This window comes from Chenopodium album, chromosome 15 (genome assembly GCF_948465745.1).
Source record: "Chenopodium album chromosome 15, dcCheAlbu1.1, whole genome shotgun sequence".
Lineage (NCBI taxonomy): Eukaryota > Viridiplantae > Streptophyta > Magnoliopsida > Caryophyllales > Amaranthaceae > Chenopodium > Chenopodium album.
In genome coordinates this window covers 49,685,728-49,709,241 of record NC_137848.1, presented here as the reverse complement: position 1 = coordinate 49,709,241, position 23,514 = coordinate 49,685,728, and the positions used below count along the sequence as shown (strand labels likewise).

Sequence of the window (23,514 nt, the reverse complement as noted above, 5' to 3'; positions counted from 1 at the left end):
TCTATGAAGTATTGATGAGTTTGAATAGCTATGAAAGTTTGAAGTCATATAATGATTGTTTTGTGCTTTTCATAATCTTTTCATGGTTTGAAATTCCCCCTTCTTTTAGTGGTAAATTGGTTGATTATGCCACTTTTTTGAGTTTTGACCTTGTCTTTAAATTTGCACGTTTGAGGTATCTAAATCACTGTAAAATTGGATGATGGTATTGTCATACTGTAAAATTTTACTGCCCCCACCACCCATCTATCTATACAATCACCAAGAACTACTCAAGTATCCATGCGCATGAAAAAACTAGGGACCATATTTATTCTTCCCGTGAGCAAAGTTATTAACCTTTTCAAGCTAACCTATAAGCTGCTTCTACAAACAACTTACAGCTATTCAGAGAAGCGTGGGTGTTGCATGATGTCTAATCCTATACCGAGATGTAATGCTACACCCTCTTATATTCTTGCCCATGAGCAGCTGAACGCATCACGGTAAAAATTACACTCAGGTGTATGATGGAACTGTATGAGCTTTGTGGCGGAGTGACCTTGTTTTTATTTTAAATGCATTGTCGTCGCGTCACACCAAATGTTTTACTTTTGGGTGCCCTCCCTAATAGGGTTCATCCATTCATTTGGTCCAGTGACTCCAGTCCAATATGGCCCTGAGAAAGTAATTATTATATGCCAATCTGACAATATTCAGGATAAAATAGACCCAACCCATTTGAACCTTGCAGCAAATTAGGATTTTAACTGCTAGCCTCACAAGCCTTTGCAGCCTGCTCTGCAAGCGTGCAGTTCAGAGTTGTTACAAACTAACTTTGCGCTTTAACTCTTACTCCATATTATATATACCTAGCATTACAGCTTTGGCAAGTTCATTTAAACCACCGAAAATGATGAATATAGGACAAAAGCACTTAAATATGCAGCATATCTAGTTGAGGAATAGTAAATGACAAAATTTACATTCTTATTTGCATCAACCGAAAAAATTCCTTACTGTACAGTGTAAACTTCTCCAAGACTTATCCAAGGGCTATGGTAATATAATCCATCCCAGGCAGGCAGGCTCTCAGGCAGGTATCACGGTTGATATAACATAATGGCCTACGCAACTGTAGCATAGAGCAAATCTCTATTTTCCTTGAAAGCTATGGAACTAACAAGGAGCGAAATGTCATAAATTCTCTTAATGAGAAAGTGCAGTTAGACTTTGATTATGCCATTATGAGAACTACCGACATTTCACCTCATGTTAATTGTCTGATTATTCAACGAGGCGAATGAGATAATGCATCAGCAAAAGTGATCTATCTTTAGGCAAAAATAGGACCACGCAATTCAAAATGGAGAAGGTTATGCCTCTAAGCACATTATCAGGCTGACTTCCCATCAAATCAAGAGTAGACAATAAGCCCCTTTTTTCCCAGAAAAATACCCTACCATTGCTTATGACTATGCAAGACATAATAATTACCAGCTACCCTCATGGCAAAATCTCAGACCCTTTCAAACTTAATCACAACATCATTGTGATATCCAGATCTTCAAGTGCGGGTTTTCAAATATAGTTACAACTTACAAATGCAATAGATATAACTTAATTAGCTTCAACAACTTGATACCAAAGAGAAAAAATGCTAATAATGATAAGCACTGTTGTCACAATGACCCCATATCATATACAGGCAAAATCATCCAATCCAAGAGTATTTTCTTCCAAAACTACTTCTATTTAGTCACACACCCCCAAAAATTTTGTATATACCAGAAAAATAAAAGAGATTTCCAAGATTCAAATCTTTCTAAGCCATCTCTGAAATAGAATTATTTCTAACAAGCACTAATAGTAGTGCACTTCATGCTAGAAAATACGAAGTATAAAGGCTAATTCAACCCGTGTTATCAGGGAAGAGTTGCCAGCCTTTCAAATCTATGTAGTTTGCTGTTGCAATGTGCACATTATGCAGTTCAGGGCCTTCAGGCAGGTGTGATAAGACTTCCAGTTAAAAATCAAGCCTGGCGCTTGTCATTTCAAATAACCACAATAGAAAGTAGAAACCGAATAAAAGGGGAATAGCAGTGAGCCAGCCAAGTATGCACAAGTATAGTTGAGGAATAGTAGTAAATAAAATTAATGACCCAATTTACAGGCTCAGCTTGACAAATATGCTGTACCACCAAAACTAATGCAAGGGCCACGGGCCACGCTAGTATGCACCACCAAAGTCCACAGTAAGAAATCATGAGTAACAGGCAGGTATGAAGTGACCCATCAAGCATTAATCTCTACTCTCTAGGCAGGATTAGAACCACAAAATTAATACGAGAAGAAACTATTCTCTCCCTGCCTATTACGGAGAAGAAATTAACCTTTTACCTGGTAAACTAACTTAATCCTTCAGTCTCCATTACCAAATACTTACTATTTCACATACTTAATGTGATGTTTCATAATGTTGGCGCAGCAGCTAGCATACTCCTTATTTGTGTGCAAATCTTAAACAACAAGTATTTAAGAAATTAAGAACAAGAAGGTTCAGGGTATCATATAGTCAACAGCAAGCACTTAAATATATGGAAATTTGACCTTTAAACTTATTGAAACAGACAGATCCAGATAAAAGATTAGAGCATCTTAGAGAATTCATCAACCTTCACTACAACTTTACATTATACCAATTTTGGATACACGCAATCAAGTTCAGTATTTATTTGTCCAAGATCCTAAGAGAAAAATGAACAATTTGGCGATGCATCCAATGGCAAAAGATATTGATATATAAGAATAAAGGACACATTAAACTGATCCAGACCTAGGCATAAACATACAGGAAGAATTAATTACTACCAAGAAACCGATGAAGTTTCGTAGTAAAATGAATGAATGAAACAAAAGTACATTCATGAGCAACAGCCTGGACAACGAACTAACCCGTTCTCATTGCAGTCAGGGCACCTACTTGTTCGTCCTTCCTCTTCTAGGAAAACCTTCCGGCTTCCATAACAATTCGAGCAAGGAACAAACCTCGCATCACCACAACTCTCACATGCAAACCCGCAATCCTGAATAGGAAATCCATCCAATAGCCTCTCCAACTCTCCATTTTCATGCAACTGTTTGATCTCATCAGCACCTCCTATATGCTTCCCTCCAATAAACAGTTGGGGCAAACTGAATGCTTTTCCACCAAGTGCACTTTGCAATTCCTTCTTATAGGTTGAATCCATAGAAATATCTTTCTCATCCACCATCACCCTACACCCTCTAAGTATCAATCGGACCACGCTACAATCCTCATAAGTCTTCCTAATCCCTCTCACACTAGTAAAATATAGCACAATCTTGTCCTTACAACCACCCACCTTAACCTTACCCACATCATTATCATCACCACATAAATTCGAGACCACGGCACCGGAATCCACACTCTTGGTGATTTTAGGGGCAAATGGACTCGAACCCACTGGATTATTCATCCTCATAGATGTATTACACCCCAAATTTTTAGCCGATAGCGCCTTTTGATAGCTAGAAGCAACATTAGGGTCCATCTTAGATAACAATGACTCCTCAGACAAAAGTTGCCACAAGGGTTTCGAATTTAGGTTAGAATCCAACTCCCCTTCCTCAACTTTTGGTTGAGGCATTTCAACAAACACATAGGAGTCACTCAATTTTTTCACAGAATCAGTAAAATTTAAGCCTAATCTCAAAGTGGGTTTTTTCTGGGTATCATCAAAATCACATGAATTCAAAGATTTAAGCTTAAAGTCGTTACCAAATTCATGATTAAACTCTTCTTCCGCCTCTTCCTCAAGCCCTTCCATAAGCTCCCATGTGTTGATCACAGAATCCGGCGATGATTGGCCGGAGAAATCGCCGCCGTCAACGGCGGAAGCGTGGTTGTCGACGACAATAAGAGACCCATAAGTAGTAGAGGTGAGAGAAACAAGGTGATGAGTATCGCCTTTTCGAATCGCAGGATGATGAACTAAAGGGGTTGAAAGAGAACGAGGTTTTGGAATTACAGAAGAATTTGCAGAAGTAGAAGAAGAAGATGATGATGAAGAAGAAGAAGAAGTAGCAGCAGTTGCTGAAGAAGAAGAAAACGACGAGTGATGAGAGGAGAGAGAAAATGAAGGATCTTCAATGGCTTTTGCTAGAAGGGTATCAAGTCTTGAAGCTGAACACCCCATTGAAATTGATTGAATTGACTCTCAGTTTTTCAGATTTCTGGGTATCTTATAAAAAAAGTTGTTATTTTTGATAGATTACGAGTATTTTGTTACGAGTAAATGGGATTTTGGGTGGCTTTAGTTTGAAGGGTCCTCTTTATTATTTTACTCGGTTTTTTAGAGTCTATTAGACTCTAACTAATCCGAATTCAAGTGGAGATAGGGAGTCGATTGGAAATTTCAGTAGGTTTGACTATTTGTATTAATGAGGATTTCAGAATTTATTAGAGTCCGACTAATTTAAATCCGATTTGTAACAGGGCCCGACAGGGGATTTTGGCAGGTGGATTGCTTGTATTAGTCAGGAAGGTGAGAAGGGAGTATCAGAGAAAGTTAAAGAGAGTTTGAAAAGGAAATATACAATGAATGAGATTATTATGGAAGTTTGGAGTAATTAATGAATATAGAAATTTGGAACTTTGCTTCAATTAAACGGAAACTTGTGTCAAATTAAATTGAGTAATAATTGAAGGTATCTAATTAAGTAATTATTCCTTGTTTTCGAAGTTTGGTTGTGTTTTCTAACAAGACAAGTTAATTAATTAAAGTACAAATTGCACGAACTGCCGTGCTTCTCTTACATGATTAACGACATTATTGACTTTTTACGGTGATTTAGATAAGTGAAATGGATTTGAATAGTATTTCATCATTTTGAAATTGACTATTTCAAGTTTGAAAAAACACATGTAATGTACTCTATTGATTAATTATACTCCATCAATTGGTTTTTTTTGGATTAGCATATGACATTTTATATGCAATTCAAAAAATTGAATTTTTCTGAGTAGATAACAATTACAGCATTGTATTTACACTTGTAACATAGATTGACTTTTACACTATTCATAATAGTTTGATCACTCCCTTTTTTTTTTTTTTTTTTTTTTTGCAACAGTTTGACTTTTACACTGTTTATATGTTCTACTTTGACTAGTTTTGATAATTTATATCTAGGTAAGAATGTAGTTATATAGAATTTAGTTGAATTCATCTTGATTAATATTATTTTAACATTTATGTTTAAAATTTTTACATGGTAATTAAAGATATTAGTGATTGAAATAATGCATCAACAAGCGTGAAACGAGAAGTGTTGCAATATTTTTATAAAAAAAAAAAATAAAAATAAAAAAAAAAGAGGAAGTAGCATACTGGTATAAGCCATACACAACTAACATTCGTTTCCCTAAAATGGTACGGAGAAATTGCTTTTTTGCACTATTCAATGCACACATCTAAGTGATTCAACCATTAATGAGTAGTAATTACCACTCATTTGAAATTTGATTTTAATGAAATACTTGTTGAGATAAATCAAACTAGATCTTACATATACAATACACACTGAGTACTATATATAAGTTCATTTAATTGTCATTGAAGAATAATTAAGGTGATTTTACATTTCTACACAACCTCTTGGAGCCTTGGGTGACGAGAACCAAGATTCCGAAGTTTCCTGACATGTAGCTGGACCATCCGAATGATAAGCACAAATGCCATGTTCTGTTGCCTGTTTAACTCCTTTCAGAAGGCAGAATACATCAGAAAAGGAAGCTTGATCTTATAAAAACTTAGTTGACTTTGTCTCTGAACCACACATCGTATTGTAATTTGATCTTTACTTGACAGCATTTAGAAGCAAGATAGAGTTGATGTTACATTTACAACTAAACTGTATGTATGCAATGTATCATGTATGTGACCGAACCCTGTATTACCAGCTTCTCCGAGTGAGCAACGGTTTGAGGCTTATCACTTCAAATGAAAATTTCCTCCCTCGATGCATTTTGAATTTGTGGTGTATGGTGATTTTTATGTGGTTGAAAATGTTTCCTCTCCGCTTCTAATACGGATATATATACAAAATCCTCATTTTCTTTGTAGGGAATACAAATGTGGTGGAAGACTGATGCTTCCTGCAAAAATGTTCTGAAACATTACAGCATTTACAGGATGCCTCAATCAGATACAAAGTTAGACACATTGATCACACAGAAATTACATGTTCATTCAAAAATTTCATGAAACATAGCCACATCTTATTCCATATTTTCCTAATATTTGCACAATGATCCGTACAGCAATATCAGAGAAACAATCTCATCCAAAGTAAGGACAGCACCATGCCTTGAGAACATCGGAGTTGACTGAGCAGCCCATTGAACTTCTCATAAGAAACCTCGTGTATCAGTTAAAAAAACTAACCCAAATTGCTTCATAGGCCTATATGCTCACGTGCATCTCTGAAAATGGAAGCAGTGAGAATGAGCTGCTTGGCCTAAGCCATAGCAACCTCAGGGCTCGCCTTTGACTTGGCCTGGGCATTGGGGGCTTGTGAGTTGGGAATGCTACTTTATCCTAGCAATCTGACATAAGGATAGCAGATGCATGTCACTGCCACTGGAATCACCGATCCATGGCCCCAGTACCAGATAATTCTACTGCTCAAGAAGTACTCAAAACAATTCTTGCTGCTACGGACCGAAGTTCTAGGAACAGAATATACAGAATAACACAAGATCACCTCCAAGCACCCAAGAGTCCAAGACAGATTCTGGCAGCTAACTATGCTCTTTCATTCTGTCAAATAAGATAGCTCATCAGCTGAGATGTAATACTTACATACTGTATGGAATTAGCAAGTCCAAGGTTCAGAGTATCAACCATATAGCCAGAATAATAAGCATGAATATACCCCCTACAGAAATTATTATCATAATCAAGTATCAACCTCTCAGTTTCTCACAAGGTTTGACAGAAGGTACAATATATTATCCAACTCAAACAAAGACCATCGACTCTACAATGAATAAAATGAAAATATCTAAATAGAACATGATACTAAAGAAAAAACAAACTCCCAACACCCTATTTACCTGAGAATAGAGCATATTACCTGCATAATTGATTAAAAAATGAAAACCCTGTCATCATAAAAAAAGTACTCCAATACTCCTATATAGAGGTTTACATCCCAAGTTCCCCTTTACCAGGCTACACAAGTTCTCTACAAAAACCACAGTTTATACTGTAATTTCTACAGCTCCATTCATTGACAGTTGACGGGCTAATCCCATTGAAATCTCAAACCCAATAGATAGAAAACACAGAATAGTCGAGAAAGAAGAGATCCCAACATACCAACACGATCTAGGCCTAATGGTACATAACTTGCCAACTTGGCTTCACTACATAGGTCAGGGTTTTGCAAAGTGTGACTTAAATTGTAGCTAGCTCTTACACCAAACAATGAAGCTTCATCTTTCGTCCAACCACGCCAACTCCAACCAACGCAACAACATGCCTCTTCAAGCTTAATACATCCACACCTAAAATTTAAGCAATGTAAATGATCTCCCAATTATAAGTATAGGTGTAATCCTCATACAAATCCCATAATTTCATGCATAAATCACTAATTATATCTTATGCAACTAGCTTCTGGTCACATGTCTTCAATCTCACCATAGTTTGACCAAAAAAAAAAAAAAAAATCCCTTGTCTATGTGTTACTCCTACAGATGTACATTTAAGCTACCCATCCAAACAAGAAACAAATAACCGATTCGAAAAGTAACAATTAGATCCTACACTCGGGAGCATGATGCGCATCACCCTCTAAGTTACAAATTCTTTCCATAGCATCTACAAGTTCTTTTTTTTTTACCAAACTTTCAAATATAAACCCTAAGTGCCCTCTACTCTAACCGGCCGTAGAACAAAACAATCCAATCAAATTGAACAATAAAAATTGAATCAAACAAATTGAAAAAAAAAACCCAAATAGAAAACATCAATTTTTGCTAATACATAACCATCAAAATCCAAAATTTAAAAAGTCAAAACACATAAAATTGATGAAGAAAATATATAGTATGATTGAAAAACTCACCAAAAAATAGTTATTTAAAAAAGGGAAGAAATCAACCGACATGAAAGGCACCAATATCACCAGTACGAATAGAGCTGGCAATTTCATCGGCAACGATTAAACAAGAAGAAATCCAACCAGCAAGTGCCAACCATACCATCTTTGATATCCACAACGTCATACTCCAAGGCATCGCCATGTTTGAGTATTTGATTGAAATTGAATTTGATTTTGATGGAATTTGAAGGAGTTATTTAAGAATGAAGGGTGGTTGATTTGGAAGACAGAATAGTTAGCTTCTGAGTTGGATTGTCGGGGTAGTTGACTTTGGAGTAGTTGATTTAAGGATACTCTAACCAATAACGGTTTGGTAAGAAGAAGAAGCGTAAAACATTTAATTTAAATTAAGTCAAGGACACGAGTCCATAGAAAACATAGGGTGAAATCTCACAAGGACAATGATTGACCCAAATTTGTTTGACATCGAAAGGGATTAATTAATCTAGTAAGGTGATGGGTTACAAAGTTCTCATCCCTTTTAACATGAGACTAATGCACTAACTCAAAATAACAAGAAAGTTGTTTGGACTCCCTGTAGGCCCACGTTCATTAAATACGGAAATTACCAAATTACACTTACTTAAACCCTAAATAGGAAAATTCCCGAATCATGCACAGCACGCATCCCGAGAAACCCTAACATAGCCCAATAGGGCGTAATTCGGCCCAAAATGGCCAGAAATCCTAATCCTAACCCTAATCAAGTTAGTTAATCCTCTCCAATAAATATTAATCTTCACAGATTAGCGAGGTAATTAATTTTCTCCACTCTCTCTCTCTCTCTACAAACTTTCTCTCTAAACACAGTTGACTGACTTAACCGTCGGAGGGGCTTTCTCGGGAACACCCCCAAGGCAGTTGACTTTCGTTGTTTTGTAGGACTCGGTTTGACCAGGCGAACAAGCTCCCCAGAAACAAAAGCGAAAATATATCTTCGAGGATGCCATCAAGTTCTGATAAATAAATCGCCGCCTTTGTGAGTCGTGAGATCAATAAAGCATTGTCATATTCGATAATAACTTTCTTGTGCTGAAACTTGCGAGCTAGCCTCACCGCCATAGTGAGTGTCTTTGCTTCAGCAACAATAGGGTCCTAATAAGTTATGATCCTTCTCGTGGCTGTAAACAGGACAGTTTTTGAAGCATCTCTTGCTACTACCCCTAAACCCACCCAATCAGATTCATCAATCGAAGTATCACAATTGACTTTTACCACATCTCTCGGCGGGGGTACCCACTTCTTAGGACTCTAGCACACCTTCATCATTTTAATTATTTTTCTAATTTTTTTTCTCCTTTAATGATTACACTATAATTATTTCTAAATAAAAATAATTACATTCCCTCAAAAACAAAAACAAAAAAAAAATTACATTTCTTTTACATATATTCCTCATGCATACATATACTCTCAATGCAATTATTCCCATTTATAAAAGATTTACCTACTTTAAATACAAATACAAATATTCTTTTTTCAAAATTAATTTAATGTTTACATGATAGACATAAAATCTTTCATTGCTTCCACTATTTTATTTTATTTTTATTAACTGTATAAAACCACCAAACGTGACCTCCTTTTGAAAACAAAAGGTTTAGTCATTTCCAAATGAAGTTAGCTCGATATGCCACGAGCTCAAATAGGCTTGTCGATGGATTATAAGGCTACATTTTTTTTTAATAGTAGGTGAGATAGTCAGTTAGATAGTATCCTCTCTCATAATTATTCAGCTATCAATGATAAAAAAATAAAATAAAAAAAAAAAAAAGATTAGATTTTTAATAAATGATGAACTTTTTTAATTTTCTCGGTGTATTTACTATAAAATTAAGAGAATATTCACTAACCTTTCTTCAACATGAGAACCAAAATCTTCCAATTCCTTCATAAAATTGCACTTCACATGAATTTGTCTATATACTCCATTCATCTACAAATAATCTTCTAGTATCTCTTTTTGGATGTCCACATAAAATATTTACTGTAAAAAGAAATGTTTTTCTTATGGAGCCCTCCACTATCTTCCATTTTCTTATTATATTCTTACTTTGTGTTATTAAATTCCTTAATATGCGTTTCAAAATCTAAAAGGATAAAGTGAGTAATTTATAAGCTTTAGCACACAAATCAGCAAAAAGTTAATTAAATCACATTGCAATAAAACTTACAATGGAAACATAGGACCTATCCCTTATCCATTTACAGTTGAGAGGTGGATACGGAGTTAGGGAATTGAAAACAATTAGAAGCTACTCTGGCTAATAATTCTATAGCTAAAGTATTAGATAGCCACATATAACTTAGTTTTGAAGTGCAATGCCATTGATATCATGCTGATGGTACAATGACTCGAACATCCATATAGGAGACAGTGCATATCATCAGTGAATGTAGGAAATTGATAAGTTGTAATTAGCGAGAGATCAGGATTCAATCAATTGGTATGGTTGTAATGGAATTAATTCAAACTCCTCCTTAAAATTAGGGAGAATTCTTCATGATGTTATAACTGGAGTAACATGACTACGACTTATTAGTAGTTACTCGTAGTTTATTTTGGGGCCTTGCAAGAGCCATGAATTTTAAAAGTTGTATTTCATGATTTCATCTACAAACCAGTTCGAACAAGGTGAGTTAAGCATAAAAGGAGGACTTGACATTTACAATTTTTCACTTTTAATGACCTTGCATTTTTTTTTCAGCTTTTAAGGACCTCAAACTACTTTTCCAGTAAAAGTTAACCACACTAAACACAAGTAGTATAGTTAAATGTGGACCCTTGCCTACACATTTTAATGATGACATTGCATAATTTTTATTCTTGAAATTAAACTCCCGAGCTTTAATTGCCCCTCCATTTCTTCCGTGCAACCTTCCCCTTCCCCTTCGCCGACTCCTATTCCTCCATCCACCATTCTCAAATCTTTAGTTATTTTACTCAATTACTATTTGAGAAATCAAAAGAGAAAATAAGGTAGAAAATTCTAATATAGTGCTACAATTAATTAAACTCTCAAACAACACCCAAAAAAAAAAAAAAAAAAACAAGAAATAGGAAATAAATAAAGTTCTCGAGTTTGAGTATGTGAAGAATCCTTGACGATGCAGATAAAGATAGAGAATTTCATAAGCTTAAAATTTTCTTGTGGGTGATTTGATTTTAGAAAACTTTTGAGTGGATTTGGTGTACTTATAGCTTTCCCCAATTTGATCTAAATATTTGGGCTTGATTTTGAATTATAACTAGATAAGTCTCGTGCGATGCACGACATAAAAAATTTCTTTGAAATAAATATTTATTTTACATATGTCCCTCGTATGAGATAAATTATAAAAACACAACCATTAATTGCAATGCTATTTGGATCTGACTAATTTTGAAGAAGGGTATAAATATAAGTAAATTATGCGTTACGAAATACTCTTTAACCGTGGGTAATTATATGTTGAAGCCAAATAGTAACAAAAATTCATCATAATATAATATATGAAATATAATATAATATAATAATTTTTTTTAAAAAAACTATTGTAATAATTTAAGGTAAAAAATAAAAAAAAATATATGATGTCAGCAATTAATTTAGGCGGGAAAAATTTTAACCACAACTTGACATGTGTGCAATTGAAAAAGTGATATGTCAGCGGTTGTTATTTTAGTTAATTTATAGATTGATGCATGCAGGGAAAGATATTAAGGTCACAAAAGGTGTGGATATATTAGTTGATAATTTCAATGGGTGGTGTTTTGGGCGACAATAAGTGTTTTAAATTTATAATAACAATATTGAACATGGAAACAACAAAACTTATAAGACAAGAAAGAAAATTAGGGGATTGCATAACAATTTGTGGGTTTCGTCTGTGGGTTTCGTGCACCAAGTTGGGTTGGGTTGGAGAGGTGTTGTTTGGTGAACAAGGGCACGACCAATTAAGAGATCCGCCGTCGATGGTTGCCTTGGAAGAAATATGACAGTTTTTATTTATTTTAATTTTAATTGTTGAAATTGGTTGAGTATTTTTAGTACTAGTAATAAAAATAAATTCTAATAACAAGGACCTAACATTTGCTAACCAAGAGACTAACATTCTAAATGTCTAAATGATGCTCAGGTGGGTTAAAGGTGAGCTAAGTGGCCTGAGTTTTAACCTCAGGTCCTTAAAGGCGAAAAAAAAAGTGTAAGGTCCTTAAAGGTGAAAAATTGTAAATGTCAAGTCCTTTTATGCTTAACTCGGACAAGGTTACGGGTAACTTTTTTAACATTTTCTTTAACACTTAATCTCATATTCCCTAAGTTTCGACATTAAATTCTAACTTATACTTTGTTAATTGTTACTCATATATCACGAGTAATGAATTAAAATTAACTTGATTTTATGGTGCAAATCAACCTAATGTTGAGAGTCAAATATGTATTTCTTCTTTCAACTTTGATTCTTTGAATGAATGATAAAATAATCAAAGAGTTAGGGCTTGTTCTCATTGACTGAAATGAGGTGAACTAAATTGAATTGAACTTATTAGAGCTGAATTGAACTGAAATGAATATTTTATGAGAGAAGTTTAGGAGTTGAACTGAAGTGAAGTGAACTGAAATGAATATTTTATGAGAGAAGAAAATTAGGAGTTGAATTAAGTTGAACTGGACTGAACTTATTAGAGCTGAACTGAAATAAAATGAATATTTTATAAGAGAAGGAAATTAGGAGCTAAAGTGAACTGAACTTATTAGAGCAAAACTGAACTAATCTGATGAGAATAGGGCTTTAAAAATCCAGTAAAATAAACGTTAAATTCCCGCCCATCTGAATCCCCAAATAAATTCGAATTCAAACCTATCACAACTGAAACACATAACGTTACAAAAAAAATCAAATTTCAGGAGCCTTTTCTCCATTTTCTCTCTCCTCCTCTACTCAACAATGGCTCCCATCTTCATCTTCCCCCCAAATCTCCACTCCCTCGAAGAAGAAAACGAACACAATCATCTCTCCGTTCAAAACCCTACCAACATCGCTTCACTCCGTTCTTCCGATCTCGAAGAATTCGTCAAAGGTAATATTCTTTCTCTAAAACCCCCAATTTCAAAACCCTAATTTCACATTTCACTCATGAAATTCCCCTCAATTTTGCTGTTTCAGGCGTTTCGTTTGATCTATCAGATAAAGAGTTGTTCTGTATTGAAGATCAAGATGTTTTTGATCGAGTTTATTCCTTGGTGAAGGGTTTTTCTTCTCTTACTCCGCCGTGTAAGCTCACTATCGTCGAAAGTCTAAGGTCAAATTTCACTGTTCTTCTTCCGAATATCGATTTGCTATCTAGAGTGTCGCATTCTCCTCAGAACGATAATGATGATGAAGATGGTGGTGGCGGTGGTGAGGATGGTTCTGTGGTGCACGATCGAATTGCTTCGCATCGAAATGCTTTCAAAATCTATACATTCTTCCTTGTTCAAATCATTCATGCCGAGGAATCGAGTAATGCTTCTAGTAATACCTCCAAAGTAAGTCTTTTATTCAGATTTTTTTTTTTTTTTTGACGAGACTTTTATTCAGAATTTAGCTGTCTTTGTTTGCCCCCTTTTAGCTTGATGTGTGAATTTTGGTTAATTTAGGGAATACTAAATTTAGTATGAATTTTGCCGCTTTTTGGGTAGATAGTCCCTTTTAGCTCATGTATTAATTTTGCTTGATGCTTTACTTTGAAATATAGTTTATTGAAGTAGTAATTCACCCAATTTATACAAGTATTATCTGATTATTGTATTCCAAATTACGAAGTTTCTAATTTTTAAAATTCTAAAGATCTAATGCACTATTGTATGTCAATATTAAATATTAATGCAACAACTAACCCCTGTGTAGAAAGCTTGTGTATAATCTAAGGTTCCATTTGTTTTGATGGAAAACACTTTTCGTGGAAATTCATCTTCTAAAGAAAACAATATTCAATGGAAAGCTGTTTGTGAAAACAGTGTTCCTTCGTTTGTTAGATTATAGGTAAACTTAGGGAAAAAGTAAAAGGGGGAGGACAAAGGAGAGAAAATATAAAAGTGAGGAGTAAGGAGTAAACCGTGGTGTACCTTCTTTACAAAAGAAAATGGTTTTCTGTCTCTACAATGTAGCTTTCCACCTATGGAAATATTGGTTTCCACCCTTAACTAAACTAACAAAGGAATATGGGGGATTGAAGGAAACTCAATTTCCAAGAAAATGTTTTCCACCAAAACAGGTGGAGCCTTAACGATGGTTATTATTCTTACTATGATACAATGGGATTACATTGTTTCTTCTTGCTGACTTATCATGTATATTGAAGGAGGGAAAATTCTTAAAAAGTCTAAGGCTAGGGAAATTGTGCAATAAATGCATAACAAGAATTAGTAACCATGACTCCAATTAATTCAAAACATCTGATATGTGAAATGTTTGGTACCAAACCTCACGTGAGAGATAAAGAGAAAGGAAAACAAATGCAACAGAAAAGAAGAGTGATAGGAGGAACTTTACCAAGAGATGTTGGTAGAGCGAGCATAGTCTTCATTGTATGTACTTCATCATCAGTAAATCGAGTTAGTAGAACACTCATAACTATCACGGTGATTGGTGAGTAGTCCACAATGTGAAGGAGGTGGGTCAAAAGCAATTTGCCAAGCCACAAGAATTAGCTTTCCTTTGTGTCTGTGTTTGTTTGATTTCTTATTTTTTTCAAAATAAGTCAGACATATATGCTCCTCACCCGGTAAAGCAATATCATTAATAGATTTCTTTGTAATCTGTTAATCATTCCATGTTGATGATTTTCAATTTTTTTTTTTTTTTTTGTGTGTGTGGTTTTAGACAGCAGCTAGCAGCCGGAAGAAATTGCCAATAAATGCATGGAAGTGGGAAGGACAACGAGGGCGGATACTAACTTTAATTGCCAATTCACTTGAGATTAACCTATCGATGCTCTTTGGATCCTCAGATCCTGATGAGAATTACCTTTCGTTCATTGCAAAGTAAGTTGCTGTTGAAATTTTTGTTGAACTTAATATTATCATTTCTAATTAAACGATGACATTGTTCAATTTTCTAGGAATGCATTTCTCTTGTTTGAGAATCCTCTACTGCTGAAGGATTCTGATGCTAAAGATGCTTTGTGTCGCATTATTGGGAGCTGTGCTACCAAGTACCACTACTTGGCACAAATATCTGCCTCTATTATTCATTTGCTACACAAGTATGATTTTGTTGTCACTGCAATGGCTGATGCTGTGGCAGGGGCTGAAAAGAAGTATGTTGATGGAAGCTTGGCTACCTCTATTATTAGAGAAATTGGTAGGGCAAACCCAAAGAGTTTTGCCAAGGATACAGCTGGTGCAGAAAATATTGGGCGCTATCTTGTTGAGCTCTCTGAGAGATTGCCTAAGTTGGTGTCAACAAATATTGGCATTTTAGTCCCGCATTTTGGTGGAGAATCTTATAAGATCAGGAATGCACTTGTAGGAGTGCTAGGAAAGTTGGTTTCTAAAGCTTTTAAAGACGACGAAGGTGAGGTGAGCTCTCAGTCAGTCCGGTTACGAACTAAGCAGGCTATGCTAGAAATTTTGCTAGAGCGATGTCGTGATGTTTCAGCCTATACTAGAAGCAGGGTGCTTCAAGTTTGGTCTGAACTGTGTGAAGAACATTCTGTTTCAATTGGTCTATGGAATGAGGTGGCCATAGTGGCTGCTGGGAGATTGGAAGACAAAAGTGCTATTGTCAGAAAATCTGCTTTAAATTTACTAATTGTAATGCTGCAGCATAATCCATTTGGGCCTCAACTTCGCATATCATCCTTTGAAGCAACACTGAACAAATACAAGAGTAAGTTAAGTGCTTTTCAGCCAGAGGCGAATGAAAAAACTGATACTGACGGAGCGCCATCTGATAAAGATGACTGTAGTGGGGATGGTGATATTGATAATGTTAACGCTGAACCCAGGTCTGATGAGCTGCCGAGTAGTGTAACAGATAGCTATTTGTCCCAAGTTGAAGAACAGACTGTTCTGAAAGACAATTCTGTTCCTGATGTTGGAAATGTGGAGCAGACCAGGGCTCTGGTTGCTTCTCTTGAGGCTGGCCTGAGTTTTTCGAAGTGTCTATCTGCTACAATGCCAACCCTTGTTCAACTAATGGCTTCATCCTCTGCCACAGATGTGGAGAACACTATACTCTTGCTCATGAGGTGTAGACAGTTTCAGATTGATGGATCAGAAGCCTGCCTTCGCAAGATGTTGCCTCTGGTACTGATTTGTCTTTTCACACCTAGTGCTGCACATTTTAAGTATGATTATGCTTTGAGGTTATCTATCTCATAAAATACTAAGCGTCTATGCTCCTGCATTTTTTTTTTTTTTTTTTTTTTTTTTCTGTAGGTTTTTTCTCAGGACAAAGCCATATGTGAGGCTGTAGAGAATGCTTTCATCACTATATATATTACAAAGAACTCACTGGAAACTGCTAAGAATCTTCTAAATCTTGCGATAGATTCAAATATTGGAGATCTTGCGGCTCTGGAGTCCATAATTGGTGCTTTAGTGTTTAAAGGGGATATATCTTCTGGAACGGTAAATAAGTTTTTTGTCTTCAAACTTTTAATTTTGTATACTAATGATTCCTTTTGAAGCTTACTTGATGGTTATGTGATTACAATTATTGTTGTGGAGAAAATCTATTGAGGTCTATTTTGAGCACATAATATGATGACTTAAAAGCTTGATGCTTCCTTTAATATGTGGCATGTAAACATGACAACGTGATGGCAAGATCCATCATTGTTTCTGCAACAATTTACTTTACCTCTCTCACCCTCTATCTCTGTCTGGTTCAAAATTCATTCTAGCACCTATAAAATGTTTGCCAATAATGTTTAAATTTAGTTTTATTCTCCTGGTTTGTGACTAGATTTGGTGAAATCTCTGATCCTCTGTTTTCTGTTCCTAAATGGAATTATACTTACTTCAAAAGCTGTTTTTCCAGATTTCTGCTTTGTGGGACTTCTTTTGTTTTAATTTACCAAGAACTACTGCGGAGCAGTGTCGTGGTGCCTTAACTGTTCTCTGTATGGCTGCAAAATCATCAAGCGAAATTCTAGGTTCTCACTTACAGGACATTGTTGATATTGGATTTGGCCGATGGGCAAAGGTGGATCCCTTGCTTGCAAGAATTGCTTGTAATACTCTTCAAAGGTTATCTGAAGAAGACAGGAAAAAGCTTCTGGCAAATAACGGGGGTCGTATCTTTGGTACACTAGAGAGTCTAGTAACTTGTTCTTGGCTTCCAGAAAACATCTGGTACAGTGCTGCTGATAAAGCAATAGGTGCAATATACACACTTCATCCAGCTCCAGATGTTATTGCTGCCAGGCTGGTGAAAAAATCTCAGACTTTTGTGTTCAATTTTGGTGATTCTGGTCCTTCGCAGCTTGTTACAGAGAATGAAAATGGAACTGTTAATGGCCCCATCACTGTTCAAGCTGGAAAACTCAGTAGATTTTTGTTTGTCATAAGCCACGTTGCCATGCATCAGTTAATGTTTATAGAATCTTGTGTTAGAAAGATTCAGAAACAGAAGGCAAAGAAGGAGAGGGAGAATGTTGATGGTAGCGGTTTAACACCTGATGCTTCCAAGGTGACTTGGCTAGTCTTTCATTTAAAATAACACTTGAAACTCATTTCTTTATGTCAAGCTGATGACATCTTGAATGTTCTTTGAAATGAATTTGCTTGCAAATTATTGAATCTTCTGCTGGTAAATTACAGGAGAGTGGTATAAATGCTGAATTAGGTGTTGCAGCCTCTGATGATGCAATACTTGACTCATTAGCTGACAAGGCAGAGAGAGAAATTGTATCTGGTGGTTCAAATGAAAAGAACTTGCTTGGATACTGTGCACTTTTTCTGTCAAAGCTCTGCAGAAACTTAAGTTTGATGCAGAAGGCAAGTTCTTTATTTTTGTGGTCTGTTCTCAGAACTAAAAATCTTCAAGTAAAATAAAATAATACCCCAAATAGCAAAGAATTTCTGAACAAAATTGTTTTGTTTAGATCTAGAAGATGTTGCTCTTCATTTTTTGTTCTTTGGCTCTTCATGGAATTAAAATACTGATGATTTGAAGTAGGAAAACTAAGTTAAGCCTTTTATGATCTTCATAATCATAATGTTTTGGTTTACTGTTCTTTCTAGAATCCGGAGTTGCAAGCAGCTGCTATGCTTGCTCTGTGTCGTTTTATGATTGTCGATGCAGCTTTTTGGTGAGAATATTCCCTTCTCATTTATCTTGGTGTAATTTATGACCGAGTTGACAGTTCTAAGTGAATTTTAATTTCAATGAAATCCAGTGAAGCAAATCTCAGGTTACTGTTCACAGTTGTGGATAGTACATCATCAGAAACTGTTCGATCAAATTGCACCATAGCTCTTGGAGATCTGGCTGTCCGTTTTCCTAATTTACTTGAACCTTGGACTGAGCACATGTATGCCAGGTTGCGTGATCAGTCAGTTTCTGTCAGGAAAAATGCTGTTTTGGTGCTTTCACATCTTATCTTGAACGAGATGATGAAGGTATGGGCGACCAACTACTTGATTTACTTTCATATATCAAATTGATTCTGATAATGGCCAGTGTGTAATTAGGTCAAGGGCTACATATATGAAATGGCTGTGAGGTTGGAGGATGAAGATGAAAGAATTGCAAACCTGGCCAAACTCTTCTTTACTGAGTTAGCAAAGAAAGGTACGTACAAGTGATTTCATGTGCACTAGGAAAAACTAATGAAATTGCTCAAATGTAGGTAAAAATCTATATAATTTCATGATCTGAACATAGCCTGAAAGAGTTTTTGTTTTTTTCAATCCTCAGGATCAAATCCAATATATAATCTACTTCCTGATATACTTGGCAAGCTTTCCCAACAGAATCTAAAGACAGAATCATTCTGTAATATTATGCAATTTTTGATTGCTTCCATTAAAAAGGTAAATGATACCTCTTATTGAATCTTACATATTGATTATTTCTCTGAATCATATTTTTATATTCTTCCTCAAATTCTCTAGGATAAACAAATGGAAGGCTTAATCGAGAAGCTTTGCAACCGCTTTAATGGGGTTACAGGTATGGTGTGAATACTGTTGGCTCATTTTGGTATTTTTATTTTACATAGTCTTATAGAAAATTTGCAGATTGCAGTGTTGCACTGTCATTTCGTCAGTTGTTTATAATTAGAGCTTTGAGAGAAAGTTGAAAATTTCTGCTATAAATGTTTTTGGTGAAGCTTAATGTTGTAGTTCTGTGCTTCTTACTAAATTGAAAAACTTCCTTGATTATTTACTAAATTTGAATAAGGCTTTTTAATAAAGCACTTTCCAAATAATCCCATTTGTTTGTTTCCTTTCAATTATTTTGCATCGTTTGGGTAAACATTTTTATTTTTTTGGCAGATGGTAGTCACTTGGAATGCCTTGCGTATTGCCTTTCTCAGTTGAACTTTACTGATAAGGGAATGAAAAAGCTTATAGAGTCCTTTAAGACATATGAACATGCATTATCTGAAGATTCTGTTATGGGCCATTTCAGAAGCATAATTAACAAGGTAACATCATTGTTGAAACTTTATTTTCTGTGTTTCTAAGTTTTACAAATGTCATGGTAACATTTTATGTATAAACCAGGGGAAGAAATTTGCAAAACCAGAATTGAAATCATCTATTGACGAGTTTGAAGAAAAGCTCAACAAGTTTCATTTAGAGAAGAAGGAGCAGGAGGTCACAGCACGAAATGCAAAAGCCCACAAAGACAGGATTGACAACTTTGAAAGCTTTGCAGTTGCTAGTAAGGCCAAACAAGAAAATGAAGATGCTTCTGTAACTGAAGGTAGATGTTTCGGTATATACTCCATGCTTTTCTGTTTGTGCCTGTTGAAATCTGCTGTAATGCTGCTCATTATGTTCAACGTGAAACGTATTTGGCTGTGTTTACGTTGATATGAACATAAGCTTCCATGTAGAATTAAATTACCGTTGCCAACAACATAAGAGATGACTGTGATGCAACATTATGCTTATGTGGTTATAACTTATAAGCAATGGTTTCATGCCTTACTTATGTTGTTCAGAACCATATGGCTCAGAAAATCTGTAACCATCTTAGGTGTATCTTTCTTTTGTTCCCATAATGGCATTATGTATATTGGAATACATGCTTAATTCTTTTCTGAGGAGCAAAGATCACAGGGATATTGGACTTGGGTTTGTTGTGTTATAACTGTAACCTCTTTAATTTTTTGATGTGCTTTGAACAATATGTGGGGGAATGATGATAGTGAAAGGAGGGTGATAAATCCATTAATCGATATTGGATACCAAAAAAGGGTTAGAAGGAATTGGGATGGCCGGATGGGTAGATTCCATTTCCTATCTCCTAGTAAAATAATATCTTTGTAATGTAGTAATGTTCAAAAGTTTTGGAAAACTTCCTTTCCCCCTCCTCTTTTACCCTCCCATCCCCTTTCCTTTATGTTTTATAACCATTACAACTAAAGACTGTGTAAAAAGACACTGTATAAATTCATGGCCAATTATTTCTCTGTATCAATTATTATTTATGGTGTCAACTCAACGGTCCTGGATGTCAACAAGGGTGGGTGTTAGGACTTAGGAGGCCAAAGATGGATGCAACAATGGTATGATGATGAAATGAAAATTGTTTAATTCTAAGGGCTTGTTTGAGTTAGGCGTAATGAGTTAAGGGAATTTTTGGAGACAATATAAAGAAAATGGAGATGGGTGTAGGTGGTGGTAGATGGATTAGGTAGTGATTTTGTAAGGTGGAGGGATGGATGGAGCAATTATTACATTCATTGACTGTAATAGTTCCTCACACCCTAAGATAAATTGCCTTTAAAATGAGGGTATAATCTCTTTTCCATCCCTCTTTACACCATGATTGCCTCAGTCCATGATTTCCATCTACAGATCTGGCAGCCCCTGAACCCAATATTAAACTGCCTAGCAATAACATGACTATTTGCTCAAATGCCATCCTACTGAGGACAAATAATAGTCTTTTCGAGGAAGTTGAGGAATGTCCTTGACTATAGAATGCTAAAGTAAGTTAGAAACTGCAAAGCTTAAGGTTGGTCTTCTTGATGTTGGGAATTTTTAGTCTGTTGATGTTTGTGATCTGTACATACGCAACTTCCCCCCTCTCCTCTGGAAAGTCAAATAAAGGTAATTATCACTAGTAATTTACCTGACTTCATCCACCTTGATCTTTGTTTGTTTTACTATCTTGCATGCTTTTACTGCTTTATACATGTCCCTACTTGGTGTTGTTCTCTAACATTTCTTTTTTCTTGTAGATGGAACAGATGATGAGGTCATTGACCCTTCTACAGGGCCCTGTTCTAATGATGTTACAACAAACACTGATGGACTAGAAGAAGTTTGTTCCTCTGCTGCCAGTGAAGCAAGAGAAACAAAGGCTTCTGCAGGACCACTTTTGAATGATATTGTAACACCAGATGCTAATGGACTAGATGAAGATTGTTCCGCTATTACCAGTGAAGCAACAGAGGCAGAGGATTGTGGTGAAGAAGTACTGTCTCCAATAGTTTATCAAAGAGGTATATCTCTATAGGAATATCCGAATATAGGATTGAATATTAATTAAATCCTCTGGCAGCAACAGTTTTCTCTAAACTGCCGGTCACACTGTGTATTTCATACAAGATTAACAGTTTTGTTATGTTCAGATGTGTCGAATTCTAGAGCTCGTAAATCAAAGTCAAAAGATCAGAAGGTTTTAAGCAACACATCAGTTAGGACTAGGAGCACAAGATCAAAGCAAAGGTAACCTATTCATCTTAATGCAGATGTATGTTTCTTTTGCCTTGCACTTGAACAGTTGGATGCTGTTTTAAGTATAGTGATTGAGAAGAATTTTCTGTTCCTCTTCTAGTATCTGCTATTACTTTATATTTCTTTCTGTTTTTTGTCTTTAATATTGCTGATCAAATTTGTAAAATACCATTTATGAGTTAATGACATGAGAACCTGAAGAAACACATCCAATTGCCTGTTTTTTCTCATCTTAGAAACTAGTGATTGTGTCAAATTACATCTTACACAAGGATTTATGACCGGCATCTTAAAATGAACTTTTAACCTATGTTGGTGCAGGTGAGGAAGCAGATGATTTACTGTCTAACTTGCTGACGACTAATTGAAAACCTCTTTTGGCTAATAGAAGGAAGAGGCCCTGCATAGATATGTCTATCTGCTGCTGTTGGCTTGTATTTTTTTTGTTGTAAATAGTTCATTTAGCAAGTAAATTGTAACAATCTAGGTTGATTGAAGTTGGAGACTTGGAGATCTCCTCCACTAGTCCATTATTCAATATAAGGGGTGGAATAGGGGACTAAAATGCAAGGGGGGAAATAATTTTTTGTATTATGTATATGTACAATGAAATGTAATCCAAATATCAATACTACTTGTGTAAATTCTCATATTTTGAACATGTTCATATGGGGTGTTTTCGTGTAACATTACCTTTTGTTGAAGATATAAATTAAATTATGATGCACATCTAATATTTGAAACTTAAATGTATATAAAATTTTTTTGAAAAAAAAAAAAAAAATTAGAAAAAATGCACACAGATCTAATGATCTTCATAATTCATGATAGACCATAAAAAAAGAAAGGAAAAAGAAATGAAAAATACATAAAATAATCTCCTTTCTATATATCTCTGTGAATTTAAGTTTATAATTACTCAATTAGATATAAATTTGTTTTAACTAACATTACATGTCATAATAGTACTTGAGATATCTTAATGAGTTTTCACAAACTTTAAAAAAAATCGGGTGTACAATAATTATTATACATCCATTACAAAGATAGCTTAAAGTGATTAAAAGTTACCCCTGAAATAAATAAAAATTACCCCAATATGCATAAAAGTAATCCAATACAAAAAAATATTATCTATGCTTTATTAGTAAAGAATCACATTTTAAATGACTAAAAATCAATTATTAGTGATTGAATGTAATTAAATTATCTTTATAAAACTTTTCTTGTTATCTATTTATATAAAAATTGTATTGTGTTTAAAGTTATCCAAAAAAAGGCAACAAGTTACCCTAAAATTAGTTAAAAGTTACCCTTATATTGCTCGATGTATACTAATATTAGTGTAAACCAGGTGTATACAAAGGTTTTTGATGAATTTTGACCCTAGATATTACATATGGTAAAGGTAAAGTATACGCCTATAACTCATTAAACTTATTATAATGCCTTT

At 35.1% G+C, this 23,514-nt stretch overlaps 2 protein-coding genes across 2 annotated transcripts; one reads left to right on the top strand and one right to left on the bottom strand.

Moving 5' to 3' along the window:
- Positions 1–2,614: 2,614 nt before the first annotated feature.
- On the bottom strand, positions 2,615–4,307 carry LOC145582464 (uncharacterized protein At5g39865-like). The gene has a single exon (XM_081639459.1). The coding sequence runs from the start codon at positions 4,197–4,199 to the stop codon at positions 2,904–2,906; it is 1,296 nt and encodes a 431-aa protein (XP_081495585.1). The 5' UTR covers positions 4,200–4,307; the 3' UTR covers positions 2,615–2,903.
- Positions 4,308–13,049: 8,742 nt separating this feature from the next.
- LOC145582463 (condensin-1 complex subunit CAP-D2-like) lies at positions 13,050–22,056 on the top strand. The gene is made up of 16 exons (XM_081639458.1): positions 13,050–13,234; positions 13,321–13,682; positions 15,019–15,179; positions 15,257–16,445; positions 16,578–16,769; positions 17,182–17,832; positions 17,964–18,140; positions 18,387–18,454; positions 18,542–18,764; positions 18,837–18,936; positions 19,063–19,178; positions 19,260–19,317; positions 19,644–19,795; positions 19,875–20,076; positions 21,563–21,826; positions 21,956–22,056. The coding sequence occupies exons 1-16, from the start codon at positions 13,102–13,104 to the stop codon at positions 22,054–22,056; spliced, it is 4,149 nt and encodes a 1,382-aa protein (XP_081495584.1). The 5' UTR covers positions 13,050–13,101.
- Positions 22,057–23,514: the final 1,458 nt, after the last annotated feature.